Source organism: Marmota monax, unplaced genomic scaffold, assembly GCF_021218885.2.
Source record: "Marmota monax isolate L192 unplaced genomic scaffold, Marmota_monax_Labrador192_F-V1.1 WCK01_AAM20220418_F8-fsc00006, whole genome shotgun sequence".
Taxonomy (NCBI): Eukaryota; Metazoa; Chordata; class Mammalia; order Rodentia; family Sciuridae; genus Marmota; species Marmota monax.
The window spans coordinates 10,895,584-10,917,501 of NW_026693712.1; the positions used below are offsets into that span (position 1 = coordinate 10,895,584).

The 21,918-nt window shown below is 38.1% G+C and overlaps 1 protein-coding gene across 4 annotated transcripts; it reads right to left on the bottom strand.

Moving 5' to 3' along the window:
- Window positions 1-2,057: 2,057 nt before the first annotated feature.
- Spink9 (serine peptidase inhibitor Kazal type 9) lies at window positions 2,058-21,071 on the bottom strand. 4 transcript variants are annotated; one of them, XM_046460272.1, is made up of 7 exons: window positions 20,888-21,071; window positions 19,188-19,259; window positions 14,323-14,407; window positions 14,167-14,241; window positions 13,071-13,099; window positions 10,786-10,913; window positions 2,058-2,249 (listed from the first exon to the last, which is right to left on the bottom strand). In XM_046460272.1, the coding sequence occupies exons 4-7, from the start codon at window positions 14,219-14,221 to the stop codon at window positions 2,213-2,215; spliced, it is 249 nt and encodes an 82-aa protein (XP_046316228.1). In that variant the 5' UTR covers window positions 14,222-14,241; window positions 14,323-14,407; window positions 19,188-19,259; window positions 20,888-21,071; the 3' UTR covers window positions 2,058-2,212. The 4 variants fall into 4 exon arrangements, with proteins under 4 accessions (XP_046316228.1, XP_046316225.1, XP_046316226.1 ...); XM_046460269.1 differs by lacking the exon at window positions 19,188-19,259; XM_046460270.1 differs by having other exon boundaries at window positions 14,167-14,407.
- Window positions 21,072-21,918: the final 847 nt, after the last annotated feature.

Here is a 21,918-nt window from a genome sequence, read left to right on the forward strand (position 1 = left end):
CTAAGGGGGACCAAATATATAGAAGAGGAAGACAATGTGGAAATCGGTAAGATGGAAAAGTTGGAAAGAGTATTGTAGGAAGAGGGAAAAGCAGGTACAAAACTGTAGAGTGCATGGAAGATTCTGAGAGTGCTAACCACCCTGGTGTCATGTATGGAAAGGACACTGATGGCTTTGAAGAGTGAGGAGGCCAGTATGAGTGGGGTTGTAGGTAATGAGATTGACTAAAAGTGTTTTTAGGAACAGGATGATGAGAGGAGGCTGTGTTTTAGAAACATCATTCTGCATACAGTTGTAAAGTGGACTGTGAGGAGTGGGTTATTGAACCATAGGAAGGAAGAGTGATTGAAAAACGTGAACTGATCAACAATTCTCTGTTGGTTTTCTATGGTACAGTCTCTCATGTTGCCTCTGCTTGGAATGATGCTTTGGCTGTTTTCCTTGGCTGTTTTCTCCTATCTGAATCAAACCTCATCCATCTATCTCCCTTTGCTAATTGTGGGGAACCACCTGTGAGCTACTTGAGGGGTCTTTACATGGTACTGAGTCATGGAGTCTTAGGTGTTTTTCTTGGGAACTATCCCAGCTTTCCCATGCATATCAGACCGTCCCAGACCATCTGTCTTCCCTTACTAGTGAAACAACTCTCATAGCTCTGGAGTTGGGCGTAACCCACTGGGAACTGGACAGCCCACCTCCTACCTTATTTGGCAAAGAACATTCCATCAAAAACCTTTGATGTTTCCCCATATAAATAAAGCAAGCGTGGGCTTCATCACTCTCTTTCCAGTGTGGAAGCTCATTCCCTTAGATTGAAGAACCGTCCTGTCTCCGCTTTTCAAAATTACTTCTTGTGTACTGTGTTTTTTTCCCACCGTTTTCTCTTTATTATCTTTTATTCTGCAGCCAGCTCATTCCATGAAGAGAGATACCAATTCCATCACCTGTGCAAGAGCTAACTTTTATCCATTTGTCAGATTTCTGGTTACAAATAACCTTCCTAGGGTAATTTCATGATTGCCCAGTCTAAGTCCAATTTATAAATATATGTATATACACACATACATATGTTTGGTATATTATTAATTACCATCACTGATGAATGTTATTATATTTGTTCACAGATACATTTCTAGAAGCATATTGTAGAGAATAGATATTTGAAAAGATGATTACGTTCATAATTATACATTCACAGCACAATTTTTTGTAACTCTGTATATAAAGTATGTTCACACCAAATTATGCCATTATACATGAGCTCTCATTTTTTTGCATACAATTCTTAATACACCTTTATACCACCATTTATCATATGTCTGTTTGTATATAAGGTATGTTGACACCAAATTCACATCTTCATACATGTATTTTGCATAATGATGACCCTCTCCTTCCATCATCCTAGCAGTTTTCTAATTCTTGTGCCTGAAGTCACCTCCTTCATCTGTTCACATTTCTGGAATATGCAATAACTAAGAAATGCACAGTGTTTTTTTTTTTTTTTCTTAGTCTGAGTAAGAAGGATATATTAGCTTCAGGGTTTTGATTTTTCAGGTTCTATTCTTTTTTTTTTTGGTACCAGGAATTGAACTCAGGGGCACTCGACCACTGGGATACATCCAGCCCTATTTTGTATTTTATTTAGAGACAGGATCTCACTGAGTTGCTTAACACCTCGATTTTGCTGAGGCTGGCTTTGAACTTGTGATCCTCCTGCCTGAGTTTCCTGAACTGCTGGGATTACAGACATGCGCCCCCCCCCCCCCCCCGCCACCCAGCCCAGCTCTTATTGCTAGTCTTTTTTTTTAATATTTTTATTGTTGATAGGCTTTTCATTTATTTATGTGGTGCTGAGAATTGAACTCAGTGCCTTACACATGCTATGCAAGTGCCCTTCCACTGAGCCACAACCCCAAACCCTTATTGCTAGTCTTAATGACCTTTTTTTCTCTTCCTTGCAAATGTGGTCCTAAGATAGTCTACTAGACATGTCCTAAAATTAAAACTAATCTAGAAGATTCCACTTCACTCCCCATAGAAGAGTCAGATACATGTTTATTTCACTTAGGCCTATTTTATTCTACAAAGAAATCAACATATGGTGATACGATTAGGCAAGGTGTGATGGATTTCTGGGAAATGAAATGTATCTCTTAGTAAGAAAATGCATTAAAAGGTATTTTGGAATCAGAAGATGGATTCAACATTTTCAAAAATGTATAAATTTAAGTCTTTCATCAGTTTCCCTGTAGAAAGAGAAAAGCAAGAAATAAGAAATGCTGAGCTCATTAGCATTTCATTAGCATTGAAAGTTCACCAGTAAAAACCCAAAGTGGAAAAGTCTCCCACTTACTGATGTTTTTAAAAGGAATGACTGTATTTTAGCAGTATTTTCAAAACTGGTGCTGATTACATAAAGATGATACTCAAAAGATATCACAATTAGTGTATATACTTGAAAATATTTTAATTAACTTTTTTTAATTTAAAGGAAACATTCATTTAGAAGGTTTTTTTTCAGGATGCGTTATAACTTTTCTTTTTATTTTTTTCTTTTTTTTTTTTAAATTTTTTATTGTTGGCTGTTCAAAACATTACATAGTTCTTGATATATCCTATTTCACAATTTGATTCAAGTGGGTTATGAGCTCCCATTTTTACCCCATATACAGATTGCAGAATCACATCAGTTACACATCCATTGATTTACATATTGCCATACTAGTGTCTGTTGTGTTCTGCTGCCTTTCCTATCCTCTACTATCCCCCCTCCCCTCCCCTCCCCTCCCCTCCCCTCCCCTCTTCTCTCTCTGCTCCCTCTACTGACATTTGTTTGTCCCCCTTATATTATTTTTCCCCTTCCCCTCACTTCCTCTTGTATGTACTTTTGTATAACTCTGAGGGTCTCCTTCCATTTCCATGCATTTTCCCTTCTCTCTCCCTTTCCCTCCCACCTCTCATCCCTGTTTAATGTTAATCTTCTTCTCCTGCTCTTTGACCTTACTCTGTTCTTAGTTACTCTCCTTATATCAAAGAAGACATTTGGCATTTGTTTTTTAGGGATTGGCTAGCTTCACTTAGCATAATCTGCTCTAATGCCATCCATTTCCCTGTAAATTCTATGATTTTGTCATTTTTTAATGCAGAGTAATACTCCATTGTGTATAAATGCCACATTTTTTTTATCCATTCATCCATTGAAGGGCATCTAGGTTGGTTCCACAGTCTAGCTATTGTGAATTGTGCTGCTATGAACATCGATGTAGCAGTGTCCCTGTAGCATGCTCTTTTTAGGTCTTTAGGGAATAGACCGAGAAGGGGAATAGCTGGGTCAAATGGTGGCTCCATTCCCAGCTTTCCAAGAAATCTCCATACTGCTTTCCAAATTGGCTGCACCAATTTGCAGTCCCACCAGCAATGTACAAGTGTACCCTTTTCCCCACATCCTCGCCAGCACTTGTTGTTGTTTGACTTCATAATGGCTGCCAATCTAACTGGAGTGAGATGGTATCTTAGGGTGGTTTTGATTTGCATTTCTCTGACTGCTAGAGATGGTGAGCATTTTTTCATGTACTTGTTGATTGATTGTATGTCCTCCTCTGAGAAGTGTCTGTTCAGGTCCTTGGCCCATTTGTTGATTGGGTTGTTTGTTCTCTTATTGTCTAATTTTTTGAGTTCTTTGTATACTCTGGATATTAGGGCTCTATCTGAAGTGTGAGGAGTAAAGATTTGTTCCCAGGATGTAGGCTCTCTATTTACCTCTCTTATTGTATCTTTTGCTGAGAAAAAACTTTTTAGTTTGAGTAAGTCCCATTTGTTGATTCTAGTTATTAACTTTTGTGCTATGGGTGTCCTATTGAGGAATTTGGAGCCCGACCCCACAGTATGTAGATCGTAGCCAACTTTTTCTTCTATCAGACGGCGTGTCTCTGATTTGATATCAAGCTCCTTGATCCATTTTGAATTAACTTTTGTGCATGGCGAGAGAAAGGGATTCAGTTTCATTTTGTTGCATATGGATTTCCAGTTTTCCCAGCACCATTTGTTGAAGATGCTATCCTTCCTCCATTGCATGCTTTTAGCCCCTTTATCAAATATAAGGTAGTTGTAGTTTTGTGGATTGGTTTCTGTGTCCTCTATTCTGTACCATTGGTCCACCCGCCTGTTTTGGTACCAGTACCATGCTGTTTTTGTTACTATTGCTCTGTAGTATAGTTTGAAGTCTGGTATCGCTATACCGCCTGATTCACCCTTCCTGCTTAGCATTGTTTTTGCTATTCTGGGTCTTTTGTTTTTCCATATGAATTTCATGATTGCTTTCTCTATTTCTACAAGAAATGCCGTTGGGATTTTGATTGGCATTGCATTAAACCTGTAGAGAACTTTTGGTAATATCGCCATTTTGATGATGTTAGTTCTGCCTATCCATGAACAGGGTATATTTTTCCATCTTCTAAGATCTTCTTCTATTTCTCTCTTTAGGGTTCTGTAGTTTTCATTGTATAAGTCTTTCACCTCTTTTGTTAGGTTGATTCCCAAGTATTTTATTTTTTTTGAAGATATTGTGAATGGAGTGGTTGTCCTCATTTCCATTTCAGAGGATTTGTCGCTGATATACAGGAATGCCTTTGATTTATGCGTGTTGATTTTATATCCTGCCACTTTGCTGAATTCATTTATTAGCTCTAATAGTTTCTTTGTAGACCCTTTTGGGTCTGCTAGGTATAGAATCATGTCATCTGCAAATAGTGATAATTTAAGTTCTTCTTTTCCTATTTTGATGCCTTTAATTTCTTTCGTCTGTCTAATTGCTCTGGCCAGTGTTTCGAGAACTATGTTGAACAGAAGTGGAGAGAGAGGGCATCCCTGTCTTGTTCCAGATTTTAGAGGGAATGCCTTCAATTTTTCTCCATTCAGAATGATGCTAGCCTGAGGCTTAGCATAGATTGCTTTTACAATATTGAGGTATGTTCCTGTTATCCCTAGTTTTTCTAGAGTTTTGAACATAAAGGGATGCTGTACTTTGTCAAATGCTTTTTCCGCATCTATCGAGATGATCATATGATTCTTATTTTTAAGTCTATTGATGTGGTGAATAACATTTATTGATTTCCGTATATTGAACCAGCCTTGCATCCCAGGGATGAATCCTACTTGATCATGGTGCACAATTTTTTTGATAAGTTTTTGTATCCGAGTGGCCAGAATTTTATTGAGGATTTTTGCATCTAGGTTCATTAGAGATATTGGTCTGTAGTTTTCTTTCTTTGAAGTGTCTTTGTCTGGTTTAGGTATCAGGGTGATGTTGGCCTCGTAGAATGAATTTGGAAGTTCTCCCTCTTTTTCTATTTCCCGAAGTAGCTTGAAAAGTATTGGTATTAGTTCCTCTTTAAAGGTTTTGTAAAACTCTGCTGTATACCCATCTGGTCCTGGGCTTTTCTTAGTTGGTAGTCTTTTGATGGTTTCTTCTATTTCCTCAATTGATATTGGTCTGTTTAGGTTGTCTATATCCTCCTGACTCAATCTGGGCAGATCATATGACTTAAGAAATTTATCTATGCCTTCACTATCTTCTAATTTATTGGAGTATAAGGATTCAAAATAATTTTTGATTATCTTCTGTATTTCTGAAGTGTCTGTTGTGATATTGCCTCTTTCATCCCGTATGTTAGTAATTTGAGTTCTCTCTCTTCTTCTCTTCGCTAGCATGGCTAAGGGTCTGTCGATTTTGTTTATTTTTTCAAAGAACCAACTTTTAGTTTTGTCAATTTTTTCAATTGTTTCTTTTGTTTCGATTTCATTAATTTCAGCTCTGATTTTAATTATTTCTTGCCTTCTACTTCTTTTGCTGTTGTTTTGCTCTTCTTTTTCTAGGATTTTGAGATGAAGTATGAGATCATTTATTTCTTGGTTTTTTCTTTTTTTAAGGAATGAACTCCAAGCAATGAATTTTCCTCTTAGAACTGCTTTCAATGTGTCCCATAGATTCCGATATGTTGTGTCTGTGTTTTCATTAATCTCTAAGAATTTTTTAATTTCTTCCTTGATGTCTTCTATAACCCATTGATCATTCAGTAACCTATTGTTCATTCTCCAAGTGATGTATTCTTTTCCCTTCCTTCTTTTATCGTTGATTTTCAGTTCCATTCCATTATGATCAGATAGGATGCATGGTATTATCTCTACTCCTTTATATTGTCTAAGAGTTTCCCTGTGACATAATATATGATCTATTTTTGAGAAGGATCCATGTGCTGCTGAGAAAAAAGTGTAACTGCTTGATGTTGGGTGGTATACTCTATATATGTCAATTAAGTCTAGGTTATTAATTGTGTTATTGAGTTCTATAGTTTCCTTATTCAACTTTTGTTTGGAAGATCTGTCCAGTGGTGATAGAGGTGTGTTGAAGTCTCCCATGATTATTGTATGGTGGTCTATTAGACTCTTGAACTTGAGAAGAGTTTGTTTGATGAACATAGCTGCACCATTGTTTGGGGCATATATATTTATGATTGTTATGTCTTGTTGGTGTATGGTTCCCTTGAGCAGTATGTAGTATCCCTCTTTATCCCTTTTGATTAACTTTGGCTTGAAATCTATTTTATTTGATATGAGTATGGATACTCCTGCTTGTTTCCGAAGTCCATATGAGTGATATGATTTTTCCCAACCTTTCACCTTCAGCCTATGTATGTCTTTTCCTATCAAATGCGTCTCCTGTAGGCAGCATATTGTTGGGTCTTGTTTTGTGACCCATTCTACTAGCCTGTGTCTCTTGATCGGTGAGTTTAAGCCATTAACATTTAGGGTTATTATTGAGATATGGGTTGTTCTTCCAGCCATATTTGTTTATTTATGTTACTAAACATGGTTTGTTTTCCTCTTTGATTATTTTCCCCCCTTTAGTGTCCTACCTCCCACTGTTGGTTTTCATTGTTATTTTCCATTTCCTCTTCCTGTAATGTTTTGCCAAGGATGTTTTGAATAGATGGTTTTCTAGCTGCAAATTCTTTTAACTTTTGTTTATCGTGGAAGGTTTTAATTTCATCTTCCATCCTGAAGCTTAATTTCGCTGGAAACACAATTCTTGGTTGGAACCCATTTTCTTTCAGTGTTTGAAATATGTTATTCCAGGATCTTCTAGCTTTCAGAGTCTGTGTTGAAAGATCAGCTGTTATCCTGATTGGCTTACCCCTAAATGTGATCTGCTTCCTTTCTCTTGTAGCTTTTAAAATTCTCTCCTTATTCTGTATGTTGGGCATCTTCATTATAATGTGTCTAGGTGTGGGTCTCTTATGATTTTGCACATTCGGCGTCCTGTAGGCTTCTAGGATTTGGGGTTCTGTCTCATTCTTCAAGTCTGGGAAGTTTTCTCGTATTATTTCATTGAATAGATTGCTCAATCCTTTGGTTTGAAACTCTGTCCCTTCCTGTATCCCAATGACTCTTAAATTTGGTCTCTTGATGTTATCCCATATTTCTTGGATGTTCTGCTCATGGTTTCTTGACAGTCTTGCTGAGCTGTCTATGTTCTTTTCAAGTTGAAATACTTTATCTTCATTGTCTGATGTTCTGTCTTCTAAGTGTTCTACTCTGCTGGTAGTATTCTCAATTGAGTTTTTAAGTTGGCTTATTGCTTCCTGCATTTCTAGGATTTCTGTTTGTTTGTTTTTTATAACCTCTATTTCCCTGTGTAGTTGATCTTTTGCTTCTTGGATTTGTTTATGTAATTCATTGTTGAAGTGATCTTTCATTGTCTGATTTTGCTGTCTGATGTCTTCCTTGAGACTCCAGATCATCTGAAGCATGTATATCCTGAATTCTTTATCTGACATTCCATCTGCTGCAGCTATTACCTCTTCTAACGTTGAGTTGACCTGCATTGCTTGTGGTCCTTTCTTTCCTTGTCTCTTCATACTGTTCGCGTTCCTTTCTACTTAGTGAAACTCTTGTGTTATTGAATTTTCCCCCTATATATTTATATTGGTCTTGTATAGTTGCAAAGTCTCCCTCGCAGGCGCGGGCGGCGGCTCTGTCCCTCTGCGGGCCGCTAGGCTTGTTCTGTGGGTGGTCACAGTTCTGTCTACTTTGCAGGTGCAGGCAGCGGCACTGCCCCTCTGCAGGCCTCTGGGGCTGTACTGCCAGTGGGTCGCAGGTCCGCCTACCTTGCAGGTGCGGGGGTGGGGGGGGCGGCTCTACCCTTCCTCAGGCCACTGGGCCTGTTCTGTCTCTCGGTTGCAGGTCTGGCCTGTTCTGATGGTGGTCACAGTTCCACCTACCTGGCAGGCGCGGGGGGTGGGGGGCGGCTCTGCCCCCCAGCAGGCCCCTGGGCCTGCTCTGTGCGTGGTCACAGTTCCCTCTACCTTGCCGGTGCAGGGGGAGGGGGCGGCTCTGCCTCTCAGCAGGCCGCTGCTCCTCTTCTGCCAGTGGGTCGCAGGCCCGCCTACCTTGCAGGAGTGATTGGAAGCTCTGTCCTGCCGCGGGCCACTCGGCCTTTTCTGTCAGTGGTCACAGTTCCACCTACCTGGCAGGCGCGGGGGGTGGGGGGTGGCTCTGCCCCTCAGCAGGCCGCTGGGCCTGCTCTGTGCGTGGTCACAGTTCCTTCTACCTTGCAGGTGCAGGGGGAGGGGGCGGCTCTGCCTCTCAGCAGGTCGCTGCTCCTCTTCTGCAGGTGGGTCGCAGGCCCGCCTACCTTGCAGGAGTGATTGGAAGCTCTGTCCCGCCGCGGGCCACTGGGCCTTTTCTGTCCGTGGTCACAGTTCCCCTACCTGGCAGGCGCGAGGGGTGGGGGGCGGCTCTGCCCCTCAGCAGGCCGCTGGGCCTGCTTTGTGCGTGGTCACAGTTCCCTCTACCTTGCCGGCGCAGGGGGAGGGGGCGGCTCTGCCTCTCAGCAGGTCGCTGCTCCTCTTCTGCCGGTGGGTCGCAGGCCCGCCTACCTTGCAGGAGTGATTGGAAGCTCTGTCCTGCCGCGGGCCACTTGGCCTTTTCTGTCGGTGGTCACAGTTCCACCTACCTGGCAGGCGCGGGGGGTGGGGGGTGGCTCTGCCCCTCAGCAGGCCGCTGGGCCTGCTCTGTGCGTGGTCACAGTTCCCTCTACCTTGCCGGTGCAGGGGGAGGGGGCGGCTCTGCCTCTCAGCAGGCCGCTGCTCCTCTTCTGCAGGTGGGTCGCAGGCCTGCCTACCTTGCAGGAGTGATTGGAAGCTCTGTCCCACCACGGGCCACTGGGCCTTTTCTGTCGGTGGTCACCTGGCAGGGGCGTGGGGTGTGGGGTGGCTCTGCCCCTCAGCAGGCCGCTGGGCCTGCTCTGTCCGTGGTCACAGTTCCCCTACCTGGCAGGCGCGAGGGGTGGGGGGCGGCTCTGCCCCTCAGCAGGCCGCTGGGCCTGCTCTGTGCGTGGTCACAGTTCCCTCTACTTTGCCGGTGCAGGGGGAGGGGGCGGCTCTGCCTCTCAGCAGGTCGCTGCTCCTCCTCTGCTGGTGGGTCGCAGGCCCGCCTACCTTGCAGGAGTGATTGGAAGCTCTGTCCCACCGCGGGCCACTGGGCCTTTTCTGTCGGTGGTCACCTGGCAGGGGCGGGGGATGGGGGGTGGCTCTGCCCCTCAGCAGGCCGCTGGGCCTGCTCTGTGCGTGGTCACAGTTCCCTCTACTTTGCCGGCGCCGCGTTATAACTTTTCATTAAAAAAGAACCAGGACAGTATGTCATGAATTTTAGATTTGGTTTCATTTCATATATATTTTGTCCTATATATTTTGAAAATACTTATAAGAACCAATATTTTTCTAGACTCTTTTTTTTGGGGGGGAGGGTGGGTATCAGGGATTGGACCCAGGGACACTTTACCACTGAGCTGTAGTATATCCCCAGACCTTTTTATTTTTTATTTTGAGACTTATTCTCTAAGTTGCTGAGGCTGACCTCAAACTTGGATCCTCCTATCTCAGCATCCTGAGTCTCTGAGATTACAGTGGAGCACTATACTGTTCCTAACTCTAAACACTCTTGGATATCACTCAGCATTTCATGTTTTTTGATCTTATGCTACTCAAAGGTTATTTTTTAACCTTTGAAATGCTTTTGCCTATTTCATTTTAAAATATATTTTTTACTATATCTAAAATATACATTTCATTGAAATATCATACTGTAAAACAGATCAAATCTTTAGGTTTATTTCAGATATGGTCCCTTTTGTACAATCATTAGGGGAATTTTTGCATTTCCAAACCTAGTTACTGAAGTTGAAAATTAATATAGCTCATTTTAACAGATGTGGATTGATATGCTGAGGGAGGGGGGCGGGCATTCCTTGCCTCTTGAAATAAGCATGGACTATGGGATTTCTTGGTGACGTCTTTGTACAGAGTCTCTACATAATATATTACAAGGTGAAAGTTGAACTAGATGATCTCAAGTTTCCTTCCAATTTGGAGATTCTAGGCTTCTCTGATTCTGAAGCTTAATTCCACAAAAGTACCCATTCTCAAGGGATTACCCAGAAGTATTCTGTATGAATTACCATGATACTTGTCTTTTTCACTCATAAAGTCCAATAGGAATGTTGTAAGAATAATTATTTTACTTTTAAGAATGAGTGTACATCAAAATACATGGGGATATGACACCAGGGACTTTCAAATCCTCTGAGTCACAGGGTTCTGATTTTCCACAGTCAATATGATATGTTTCCCATAGTTTGTATGCCCTGAACTATTTCTCTAATTGTGGTATTTAGCACATAACTTTAACTCAAATATAAAAAAAATATAATATTTCAGTACTTACTTAACTTTAAAACAAAAGATACATTCATTGGAATAGGTTTTGCCATCAGATCCACAAATTGGTTCATAGACTAGAGGACAAAATCTTAGTTCTTCTGGTGGTAGGTTTCTATAAGGAGTGCAATTAACCTAAAAACAAACATTAAAAGTTCAATTATTTCAATCACATATTTATTTCCAAGGATTTAGTATTTGCCAAGCAAGTCCAGAGCAAGTCCAAGTAAGTCCATGCACTTGTTTATTAGTAAAATTGTTGGTCCTTATCTAATCCATTTTAGATACACCATGTATAAAGATATTTTATTTTGGATAGAAAAATCATAAGCAGCCAGGCATGGTGGCGCATGCCTATAATCTCAGCAATTTGGGGGCCTGAAATAGGAGGATCACAAATTTGAGACCAGCCTTAGCAACTTAATAAGGCCTTAAGCAACTTAGTGAGACCCTGTCTCAAAATAAAAAAATAAAAAGGGCTGAGGATGTGGCTCAGTGGTTAAGCCCCTGAGTTCAATCTCTGGTACCAACAAAAACAAGAAAAAGATCATGAGCAATAGACATCTTTATATAGTTGGTTACAAAATCATAATTTATTTCAAAATAGAATTTTCTCACTACAGTGGTTGATTCATCAGTTCTCAACACACATAGCATATCCACAAATGTACCCATTCTCAAGGGATTACCCAGAAGTGTTCTGTGTGAATTACCCTGATACTTATCTTTTTCACTCATAAAATTCAATAGGAGTGTTGTAAGAATAATTATTTTACTTTTAAGAACTAGTGTACATCATTGGTAACTTTTAACATTAGTTATTGGTTATTCTCTTGTACACTTGCTATACATTTCACCAGCACACAGACAGACAAATGTATTTTAAATTAGAGTTAGGAATAACAGTTCTAAACTCTGGGAGCAAAGTCAAAGCAGTGATCTACCTATGGGAGTAGGTAGAAAATTTCTGAGAAAGAATTTTCTGGATTTGTTATCTTTGAGCATACTGAAGAATGTGAACAATACAGTCAAATATGGAATTAAAATTCTACTATATGACCCTGGGGCAGTTACTTCACCTCTCCAATCTTTAGTTTGTTTACCTGCAAAATGAAAGTAGTAATAACTGCATTGTGAGGTTGAAAGACAAAATAAATATTGGAGAAGACATGTGTACAGTGCTTAGAACTACATGGCATGGAAAACACTAAAAAAATAATGGCTGTTGTTTTTGTCCTTTGTCTTTACTTCCTGGACGGCACAAACTCCAGTTCTGTAAAACATATTCTGCATCTTCAGCTCATTCAGTTCTAGAATTCCAGAAGCAGTATTGTACTAATTGTTTATCTCTGATGGTATAACTGGAAAGTGCTCAAACTCAAACCTGAATTCACCTTTGCCTCCAGATATGCTCCACTCATAAATTTTTTCATTCATCAATTGCTATCCTCCATGTATCTCCTACATTTAGGGAATGAGTTGAGTGTTGCTGATGCAAGGATCAATAAGCATGACACAAAGGCAGGAAGACCTCAGGGGCTAGTGTAGCAGGAGATAGTGGTGCCCCTGATAAGTCCATGCCGGCCTGGCTTTACTTCCCCTTGATTGCTCAAAGCCCAGAATTGGGGTTTGTGTGATATAATTCAGACAGTGGCTACCAAGTGCTTAACCTTCATTAACCCTTTTCATTCTCACAACTATTAGATGGTGAAGGATGGCTTGAATTGGGGCCTGTAGGACTAGGCTTATATCTTAACCTTATTATTTTTTAATAGATAAAATAAAAGATTCACAGACATAAAAGAAATTGTCCGGGCCATAGGGTCACATAGTTAATAATCAACAGAGTTAAAATGAGTACTTAAAATGCCTGAGTGTTGGTTTTTTTACTACTATACCCAGTTTTTTTTCCAGCAATAATCATTATGTAAATAAACCATGAAGGACAAGTAGAAATAACAGTCTTTATTCTCTTAGAGGCCATTTTCAAATTCTGTAGGTTTAGGTCTTAGAACAATCTCACAGTAACTTTTCCTAGGGCCACATGAAAAAGAGGTAGAATTGAAACTCAAGACTTTTTAACTTTGATATTAATGTCTCATCAATTTGTTCTTCCACCTTCATTTTGGGGCGATCACTCTATAATGTTAGAATTAAAACCAATTTTGATACTCAGAAATTAAATCTTCAACATAAATATAGTTAATATATAATATCAAACATTTCTTTACTGATATTGGCCTTTAAAATTCTTTAAAATTAGGGTTTTTATATCAAGAATGATTAACTGACCTGGTACTCCTCTGTGGAACAGTCTATATCTGGAAGTAAAACAAAGACAATATTAAGTTAAACTCTGGAATAACCTAATCTTATTAGAGAAATGATATTTGATTTATGTCTCAGTTTTATAAGACAGTGTAAGCTTTTCTTCAGAACTCTGTATCCACTTAATATCAAAAGTCGAAGCTTCTAACACAGATTTTTTTCTTCCCTGCTTTTGGAAAATGATTGAAATGTCAAAAAAAATAATAAAGGTGCTATGATAAATGAGAAGTTTGTCTTATTCTTTTTCTTTTTATAATAAAAGCTCAGTAAATACTGAAAAAAATTCTTATATGAAAGGAACACTGGGGTTTGGGGAAATAACTCAGTTGGTAGAGTGCTTATCCAGCATGCACAAAGCCCTGGGATTGATCCCCAGCACCACCAAAAAACAAAAAAACACTAATATGAAAGGAACATCTGCTTTTATATAGTAGGCATAGGTAGGTGGCAGAAACTAAACTCATGGTTAAAAATTCTAGGGAGGCAGTTTTTTGGGGGAGGTTACTGGGGAGTGAATTCAGGGAAACTTAACCACTGAGCCACATACTCAGCCCCTTTTTATATTTTATTTACAGACAGGGTCTCGCTGAGTTACTTAGGGCCTTGATAAATTGCTGAGGCTGGCTTTAAACTCATGATCCTCCTGGCTCACTGGGATTACAGGTGTGAGCCACCATGCCTGGCAGGGAGACAGTTTTTTAACTCAATAATAGAAGCAGAATCGAAGAAGAATTGCTCATGTAGCCAAACAACAGATTATAATGTTCTATGAAAAGAAGACACCTCCACAAATGGTGCTATGAAGTCAAATAGAATCTGGACGATAACATAAGAAGTTACACAAAGTGTTAGTATGGATTAGAATTTGGTCTTAGCTGACCATTGACATTGTTCAACCCCAGAGATGATGTGATTTAGTGATTCATTGGTAGAGACAAAAAAAGTAATGCTTCAGAAAGTTTCCTTATGACCTATGTGATAAGCACATTCTAATATTATGTAGGCAGAGATGGAGGAGCTGTTTTCTCAGGGCAAGGGTAGTGTTATGAGAGATACTCACTGAATATGGTTGCAAGTGCCACAACCAGGAGTAGGATAAAGGATGTTGTTCTCATAGTGCTGAAGTGGCGGAGGGCTGTCAGATACAGGTAAAATAAATGACCTTCTAGTATCTTCCCAGCTACTTAGATATTTTTATATTGTCAAGAGCTCCCACCTCAATTGTGAAATAGCAATTTCCAGTGACAGAATCCTGAAGTGATGTCAAATAGGTCTGCTAGGTACGGAAATTCTTTTTTTTTCTGAAAGACAAGTAATAACAACACCATTTCAATAGCTAATAGAACCTAGTAAAACTGGTGCTATTCTTATATATTGCTGTTGTTTTCTCTTTATGAACCAGAAAGCCTAAGATTTTATGAATACTTTCACTTTTATAGTTTGATTTTCATAACAAAGTTATCAGGTAGCCATTATCATTGCTTGTTCTGGTTTACAGATAGGGAAGTGAAGTCTCAAGGAAGTTCAAAAAGTTCACTGAAATTGATATGGATCAAGAATAAGATGGTAACCTTGCCCTGAGCCACAAGCACATGCATGTTTAGTGACATTTTCTATTTAATATGGTACACTCCAATAGACCAAAAAAATTGTGCTTTTCTTAAGCCATGCTGTATTTGAAACTTTTTTAAAAAAATGCTATAAGAACACTGATATTATGTAAATTTTTAAATAGAGTGACTCTATAAGGAAAAAAACTAAGTAAATAGCAAAAAGATCAGTAGAGTAGAGGGAGGGAACAGGAAGAGAAAGGAGAGTAGGAAAGAGGGAAGTACTAGAGACTGAATCAGAGCAAATTATATTCCATGCTTTTATAATTTATGTCAAAACAAATCCTAACGTTATGTATAACTAAAAGAACCAATACAAAGAAAAATAGAATAAAATCAAGAAAAAAGAATATCTTGAAATTAGCTCTTGATTTTTGATAGACAGAGATGATAGGGCTGTTGGAAGGAATGCCTTTTGGGGGCTGAGAAACTGAAATTTATACTTGTGTCCCTTTAAAAGGATAAAGGTAGATGGAACTCGTGGTGGGATGGTCTGAGACCAAGCATCATAATGTTCCTGACATAAAACTGAGAGTCTTGTACACCTGAATTTATTGTTAGCTCCACTATATCTATATGATTTTGTACAAGTTATTTATCTGCTATATGTCTACTTTCTTTTTCTTCATTTTATCTTTAATTAAATATTAATGAACCTTTACTCTGTGCTAGAGACAGTATTATACCTTGGGCATGCCATGATCAATGAGAAACTTGTAGTTTCCCTCATGTAGTCATAAGGACTCTCCTCCACCAAACTTTCATCAGCATCCTCTGAACCCTTTTCTTGACTAGGCTTTGACCTTGGACCCTATCCTGTTTTTGGCCTACCCCCAAACAAAAAAATCCCATTAAATTATCCCAGCACCATTGATATCTGATCATGCTTGATACTTGATCAAGTTCCTCATCCTCCATCTTTGATATAGGACATTCTGCCTTAGCAAGAATCCTGTTAGGTCAGTTTAACAAAAATCCCCCTACCTTGATGTTTTCTTTGAAGTAATTTTCCATTCACAGATCCAATCCCTTCTCCTTGGCTATAAATCCTCACTTGTCCTTGTACTTGGAGTTTAGCTTAATCTCTTCTCTCTATTACAATACTCTCATTGTAATAAGTCTTACATAAATCTTCCTTGTTGTCTTCACAAATGTCAGAATAATGTAAATAAACTTTCAGGATAAAGTTAGTGATACCTCCACCACAACCTCACTGTGCATTTTAAATGAGGTCATAAATGTAAAGTACTCATATCTAGCTTGTGACAAGTTATGAACACACAAGAGCTTTTTGTGACAATGATCATGATGATAAAGGCAAAGATGGCATCTGTGATGTGGAGAAGAGACTCAGAAATCACTTGGAGACTATTTTAAGGTAAGCAAGTTCTGTATGTTTGTGGCCTGATTGGAATAAAAGATCTTGGCATGATAGATAAAGGAACTTTGTGATGATCAGAGATGTTTGACAATGACAATGAAGTAATAAGAACTTGTCATTTGAAGTGCCCCATGAGTCTGGGTGGATACCTGTCAGAGCCACTGAATAAGTGATTCCTGTATGCATTGTGACGTGGACTCCATCCATATTTTCACAGAAAAATAGATATTTTATAACAATTGTAATAATAACAAGAATACTTACTGTGAAGGTACTATGTGTCAGATACTATTGTAACTGCTGTATGGGTATTTACTCGTTTAAATTTTAAAACAAGTTTATGAGACAAAATATTATTACTACCAGACTTTAAAAATGAATAAAACAAAGCATGGAGAGATTAAGCAGTTATTCAAGGTCACAAGAGCAAGCAGAGAAGTTGGAAACATTACATAGAAATATGATATATTAAACAGAAGACAGAGAAGCTCTGTTAGTTGAAGTGGGAATGAGGGAATGTAGTGGCCTAGGGTCTAGTCCCCATTTTCCGACTGTGATCACTGAGTAATGCTCATAAAATCCTCTAGGATACTTGGAATAATTTGAAAATGACTGATCTAGATAAAAAGTTCCCCAATTCTAGAATTATGCTGTGATAAAATTTCATCATTATGAGACAAAATAAGATAGTGTTATTACTTTTTCTTTAGTATGGGAATCCTCTTCAAAACCTCTCTGGATTTAAAAAAAAGCCAACAACTTTATTATCTTATAAGCTTCCCTGTGAGGTGAAACATTGGTATAGGTGATCACTGACATTTCATTTCTAACTTGAAGTGTGTGTCATTTCTTGATCGCGAGAGAAGGTGGTCTTGGCTTATTGTTGATCTTTTCAGGAATCAACTCAGAAAGCAGGTGGCAACACACAAGTCATGTGGTTTTCTGGGGAGTTTTCCTGTCAGTCCTCATGTGTAGTGAGCCCAATAAACTGTACAAAAAAAATTTAGTACAGTTTTAGGCCAGCCCATGACATTTCTTGAGGAATTACAGATTTTGGAATAGAAAGTCTGTTTAACATGATAACCTGTTCCCAAGGAATCTTTCAAAAAGCCTACTTACCTTAACCCCTTTTATTTACCACTGCTGTGTGCCACCCTTCCAATTGTTATCTTCTCAATGTTCTCCTCCTCATCTGTCATGGAAACTCATCTAGTTCAGATTCTAGAACATGTAGGCATTACTATTTCCTTCTTAGAGAGGTGAAATGAGGTTCAGAGTGGTTAAATCATATATCTTCAAGGTTTCCGATTATATTACTTTGTATTGGAATTCAGAGTAAGTGTCTCAAAAACTCCAGTTCATCCTTCTCCTGAGAGGGGTAAACTATTTGGCAGGACCAATTTTCTTAAAGTCATAGTTTAAGAAATAGCAAACATCCAGGTCCATCATGACTTAACAGAGTCTCACTTTATACTCTAGAAACAGATATTCAGTGAGGGAAGTTCTACTTGAGGGATGTTAGGTGGACTAGAGCCCTAAGACACACAACTCTTTTAAATGTTAGTATAGAAGGGAGAGAGGATGGTCCAGACACAGCAGTTCCCATAGAGGTTGAGGACTTTAACAGGGGATGCTCAAAGCCAGGGAATAAGAAAGTTATGTGAATTGAAGTCCAAGAAGACACAGCTGAATTTCAATATTTAGATACATGTCAGAGGAGGAGTAACATAAAAGCGACTCTATGATGAGTATCTGAGGATTGGGCTGACTGGTTACTTAAGCCTCTTCTCTGGTGAAAAGTCATCCCAGCATCTGCAAGGGTTAAGTGTTCACCTATGGGAAAAGAACCATTGCAAAATCTGGGAACTGGGAAATCCTTGACCCAGAATCACTTGAGCTTCTCAGAAATATTTTCAACACAGTGCAGTCTTGTCTCATCATATAAGCAAGATCTTTCAGGCAGCCCCGAGTTTTATAACGAAAAACAAAATGAAATTTGAACTGATACTATGAAATTGTGATTCTTTTTCCAAAAGAGTCCTCAAATTTTTCTTTTCTTTTGTTTAATTTCTATTATCCTTTTAATTTTATAAAAATTAACATGTGAAACTTATGGGGGGGTTTGCTACCAACTCTTTTATATTTTTGTTTATTTTTATGTGACAACATAAAAGGTTAATCAGAACGCATTACAATTCTTATTACACATATAGACCACAATTTTTCATATCTCTGTTTTGTATACAAAGTATATTCACACCAATTAGTGTCTTCATACATGTACTTTGGATAATAATAAATCACGTTCCACCATCATTTCTAACCCCATGCACCCTCCCTTCCTCTCCAACCCCTCTTCCCTGTCTAGAATTCGTCTATTCCTCCCATGCTCCCTCTCCCTATTCCACTATGAATCAGCCTCCTTATATCAAAGAAAACATTTGGCATTTGGTTATTTGGGATTGGCTAACTTCACCTTAGCATTATCTTCTCTAACTCTATCCATTTACCTGCAAATGCCATGATTTTATTCTCTTTTATTGCTGAGTAATATTCCATTGTGTATATGTACCACATTTTTTTTTTATCCATTCACCTATTGAAGGGCATCTAGGTTGGTTTTACAGTTTAGTTATTGTGAATTGTGCTGCTATAAACATTGGTGTGGCTGTGTACCTGTAGTATGCTGTTATGTTAGGTAATTAGCAAGTGGGAAGAACTGTGTGGTTTATTTGAAAATTTACTTAAGAACACAGCCTGTGTTGCCTATCCTTCCCTAGTTCACACAGGATTGATATTTTAAAGTCACTTAGTACCTTGCTCTTGAAAACTGGTCTCCTTCATTGGAACAGGTTAATCAGATTACCAACACCTGCTTTTCATGACAAGCAAGAAGAACCAATTTTTTAAACTTTTAATTTTTTATTCTGAATTTATTATTATAAGAATAAACCAAGAGCTTCACATATACTCCTCATCTCAGGATCTCATACCTATTTTGGTATCTATTCCAATGCCTTTATAGCAAAATAATCTAATATTGCAAGACTTAATATTATTAAGATAACAGTATTCTCCAAATTGACTTACAGATTCAGGACAACCCCCACCAAAATCTTATCCACCTTTCTTGGAAAGATGAACAAACTCTTCTTAAAATTCCTGTGAAAATATAAATTGTGCAGAACTGGTAAAATAATCTTGAAAAAAAAAGGAAGTTGGAGAACTCATCCTTCCTAATTTTAAAATTTACTACAGAGTGATAGTAGTCAGCACAGTGTGGTATGACAATATCATATAGATTAATGTAATAGAAATGAGAGTCCAAAATAAGCTGTTACATTTATGGAGAATTGGGTTTTTAAAGTCTTATTTTATTTTTAACTGACAAGTAATAATTGTACACATTTATGGGCCTCATGTACTCACATATGATAGGCGAAGTTCAGCTACTGAGCTATATCACCAGCCCGCTTCATTCTTTTTTTATACAGCCAGTTTCACAGATGTGTAGTGATATCTCGTTGTGGCTTTAAATTACATTTCTCTGATTATTAAAGGTGTTGAATGTTTTTTTTCCTTATACCTGTTGACCATTTTGTACACCTTCTTTCAAGAAATGTCTGTTCAGGTCATTTGCTCATGTTTTAATAGAGCTGCTTGTTTTCATGTTATTGAGTAGCTTGTGTTCTTTGCATATTTTGGATATATGGTGCACTGATTTTTAACAAGAGTGTTATTATAATTCTTTAGAGAACAGATTTTTCAAAACTTGGTGCTAGGACTACTGGACAACAATGAAAGAAACCATATGCAAAAATTAACCCAAAATGGATCTAAAACTTAAATAGAAGAGCTAAATTAGAAAATTACTTTAAAAAAAAAGTATAAATCTTCATGACAATTAAATGGCAAATTCAGATAAGGAATGCTTATCCTCTTAATTTTTTAAGTAAGGAGATTCTTGTAGATACGACATGACCTTCCTGGAAAATGTTCAGGCTGGGGGAAGCATGCTTGATTTCTGTACCAGGTTTCCTGTGCTTTCTGAGCCACTTGGTGGGACCTTAAGATGAAGACAATGATGATGAGGATAAAATAAAGCTATCAAGGTTCAAAAGCTGATGGTCACACAAATACATGAGCAAAACTGAACTAAATCATTTTTTCTTTTATGGCCTGAACTTGGAAAGGTAAAAATTTATCAGAAATCCACTTTACACTCGTTTTTGTCTAAGTTAGCAGCTTTCCATGTAGTGAAGATTAACTTTGACTTTTCCTGGGAAAATGGAGGAAAAAGGAATTGAACACATATATGCCATACATGTAAATATGTGTAAACGTCGTTGATTTTAAACAGCTGCTGGTGGTCTGTGATCATCAATATCACCCGTCAGTGAGACTAATTTGAATCACTCCTATTTTTGGTTGTTCGTATTATAAACCCTGATTCATTAACTAAAATAAGGTATTAGAAAAATGCTCATTAAATTATTTTATAAATGATAAAGTTATGTTTGAAAAGAAAATTTAAAAACTTAAATGGATGCAGTAATTTCAAAACAACTTTTAAAACTTGATAGATAATAAATGGAGTCAAACTAATCTTATGCTTGGAACTACCAAGAAGATATAGAAAAAAAGAAAACTGAGTGAAAAAGACAAAGACCAAAAGTTGTTCTTTTAAAATACTTTATATAGATTGAATTTAAAAAAATATGTATATAGTAAATGTGAAAAACTATTTTTTTTTGTTTCTTATTACAAAATTTGGGTGATTTAGCACTCACCTGTTTTTCCTCCAAAGTATGCTTCTAAATTTTCCAGACAGGGAATGCTCATAGATGAGGAGAGACTTTCTCACCAGAGGAAAGCCAAAATGCCAAAGTGAGGAGACTCAGACAAGACGTGTCATTCTTGTGAAAAGGTTACTTCTTTAGAGTGGGCATGGTGTTGAGCAGATGTTCTGTTTAAACTCTTCTACCAAAGTTCATATTTAAATGAATGCAACCTCACAGTGGCTACTGTGTAGGAGTGTTATTATGGTCCAATTAGGAGGAGAAGTGAAAGCCAGTTTCAGTTCTTACTTGCCAAGAAGGACTCCAGTTCTGCCACGTTGGATTTTGCTTCTCCAGATCAGGTTTCACTTTCCTAGTAATCTCATGATTTTTCTTTTCATGGGGACCCTGTTATATTGAGGGGGTTAGATAACTATGAGTTTTCTAGTGCCTAATGTACACCAACTAAATATTAAGATTGTTTAGGCTTCTCCACTTTGCTAAATTATAATAAATGGGGTGGAGTCCAGGCATCTTTATTTTAACAAGTTTCTCATTATTCTTATGCAGCAAGCCTAGCACTTGTAAACACATTATGTTTATGTTTAATAGTGTTTCTATATTATAATTATAGTCCTTGGTGTGTTAGGCTGCATTAATAGAAGGCAAGGATTGGTAGGGAGGCAACAGTTTTGATTTCTCTGCATTCATCAGACAAAAATTGGGTGATTAGTCAATTTGGGGGTAACATACCAACAAACTTTAAAAAGGACAATGCCTGAGGCTGGGTTTGTAGTTCAGTGGTAATGCACTTGCCTTGCATATGTGAGGCATTGGGTTCGATCCTCAGCACTACATAAAAATAAATAAATAAAATAAAGGTATTGTGTTCATCAATAACTAAAAAAAAAATTAGTCTTAATATGTTTAAAAAATGTACAATGCCTGATTCTAATAGATTCAGATGAAGAGCTGATTTATGATTGACATATATAACCTCTTGAGAAGCGTTGAATTAAGTGAGAATTTTATCATGGAAAAGA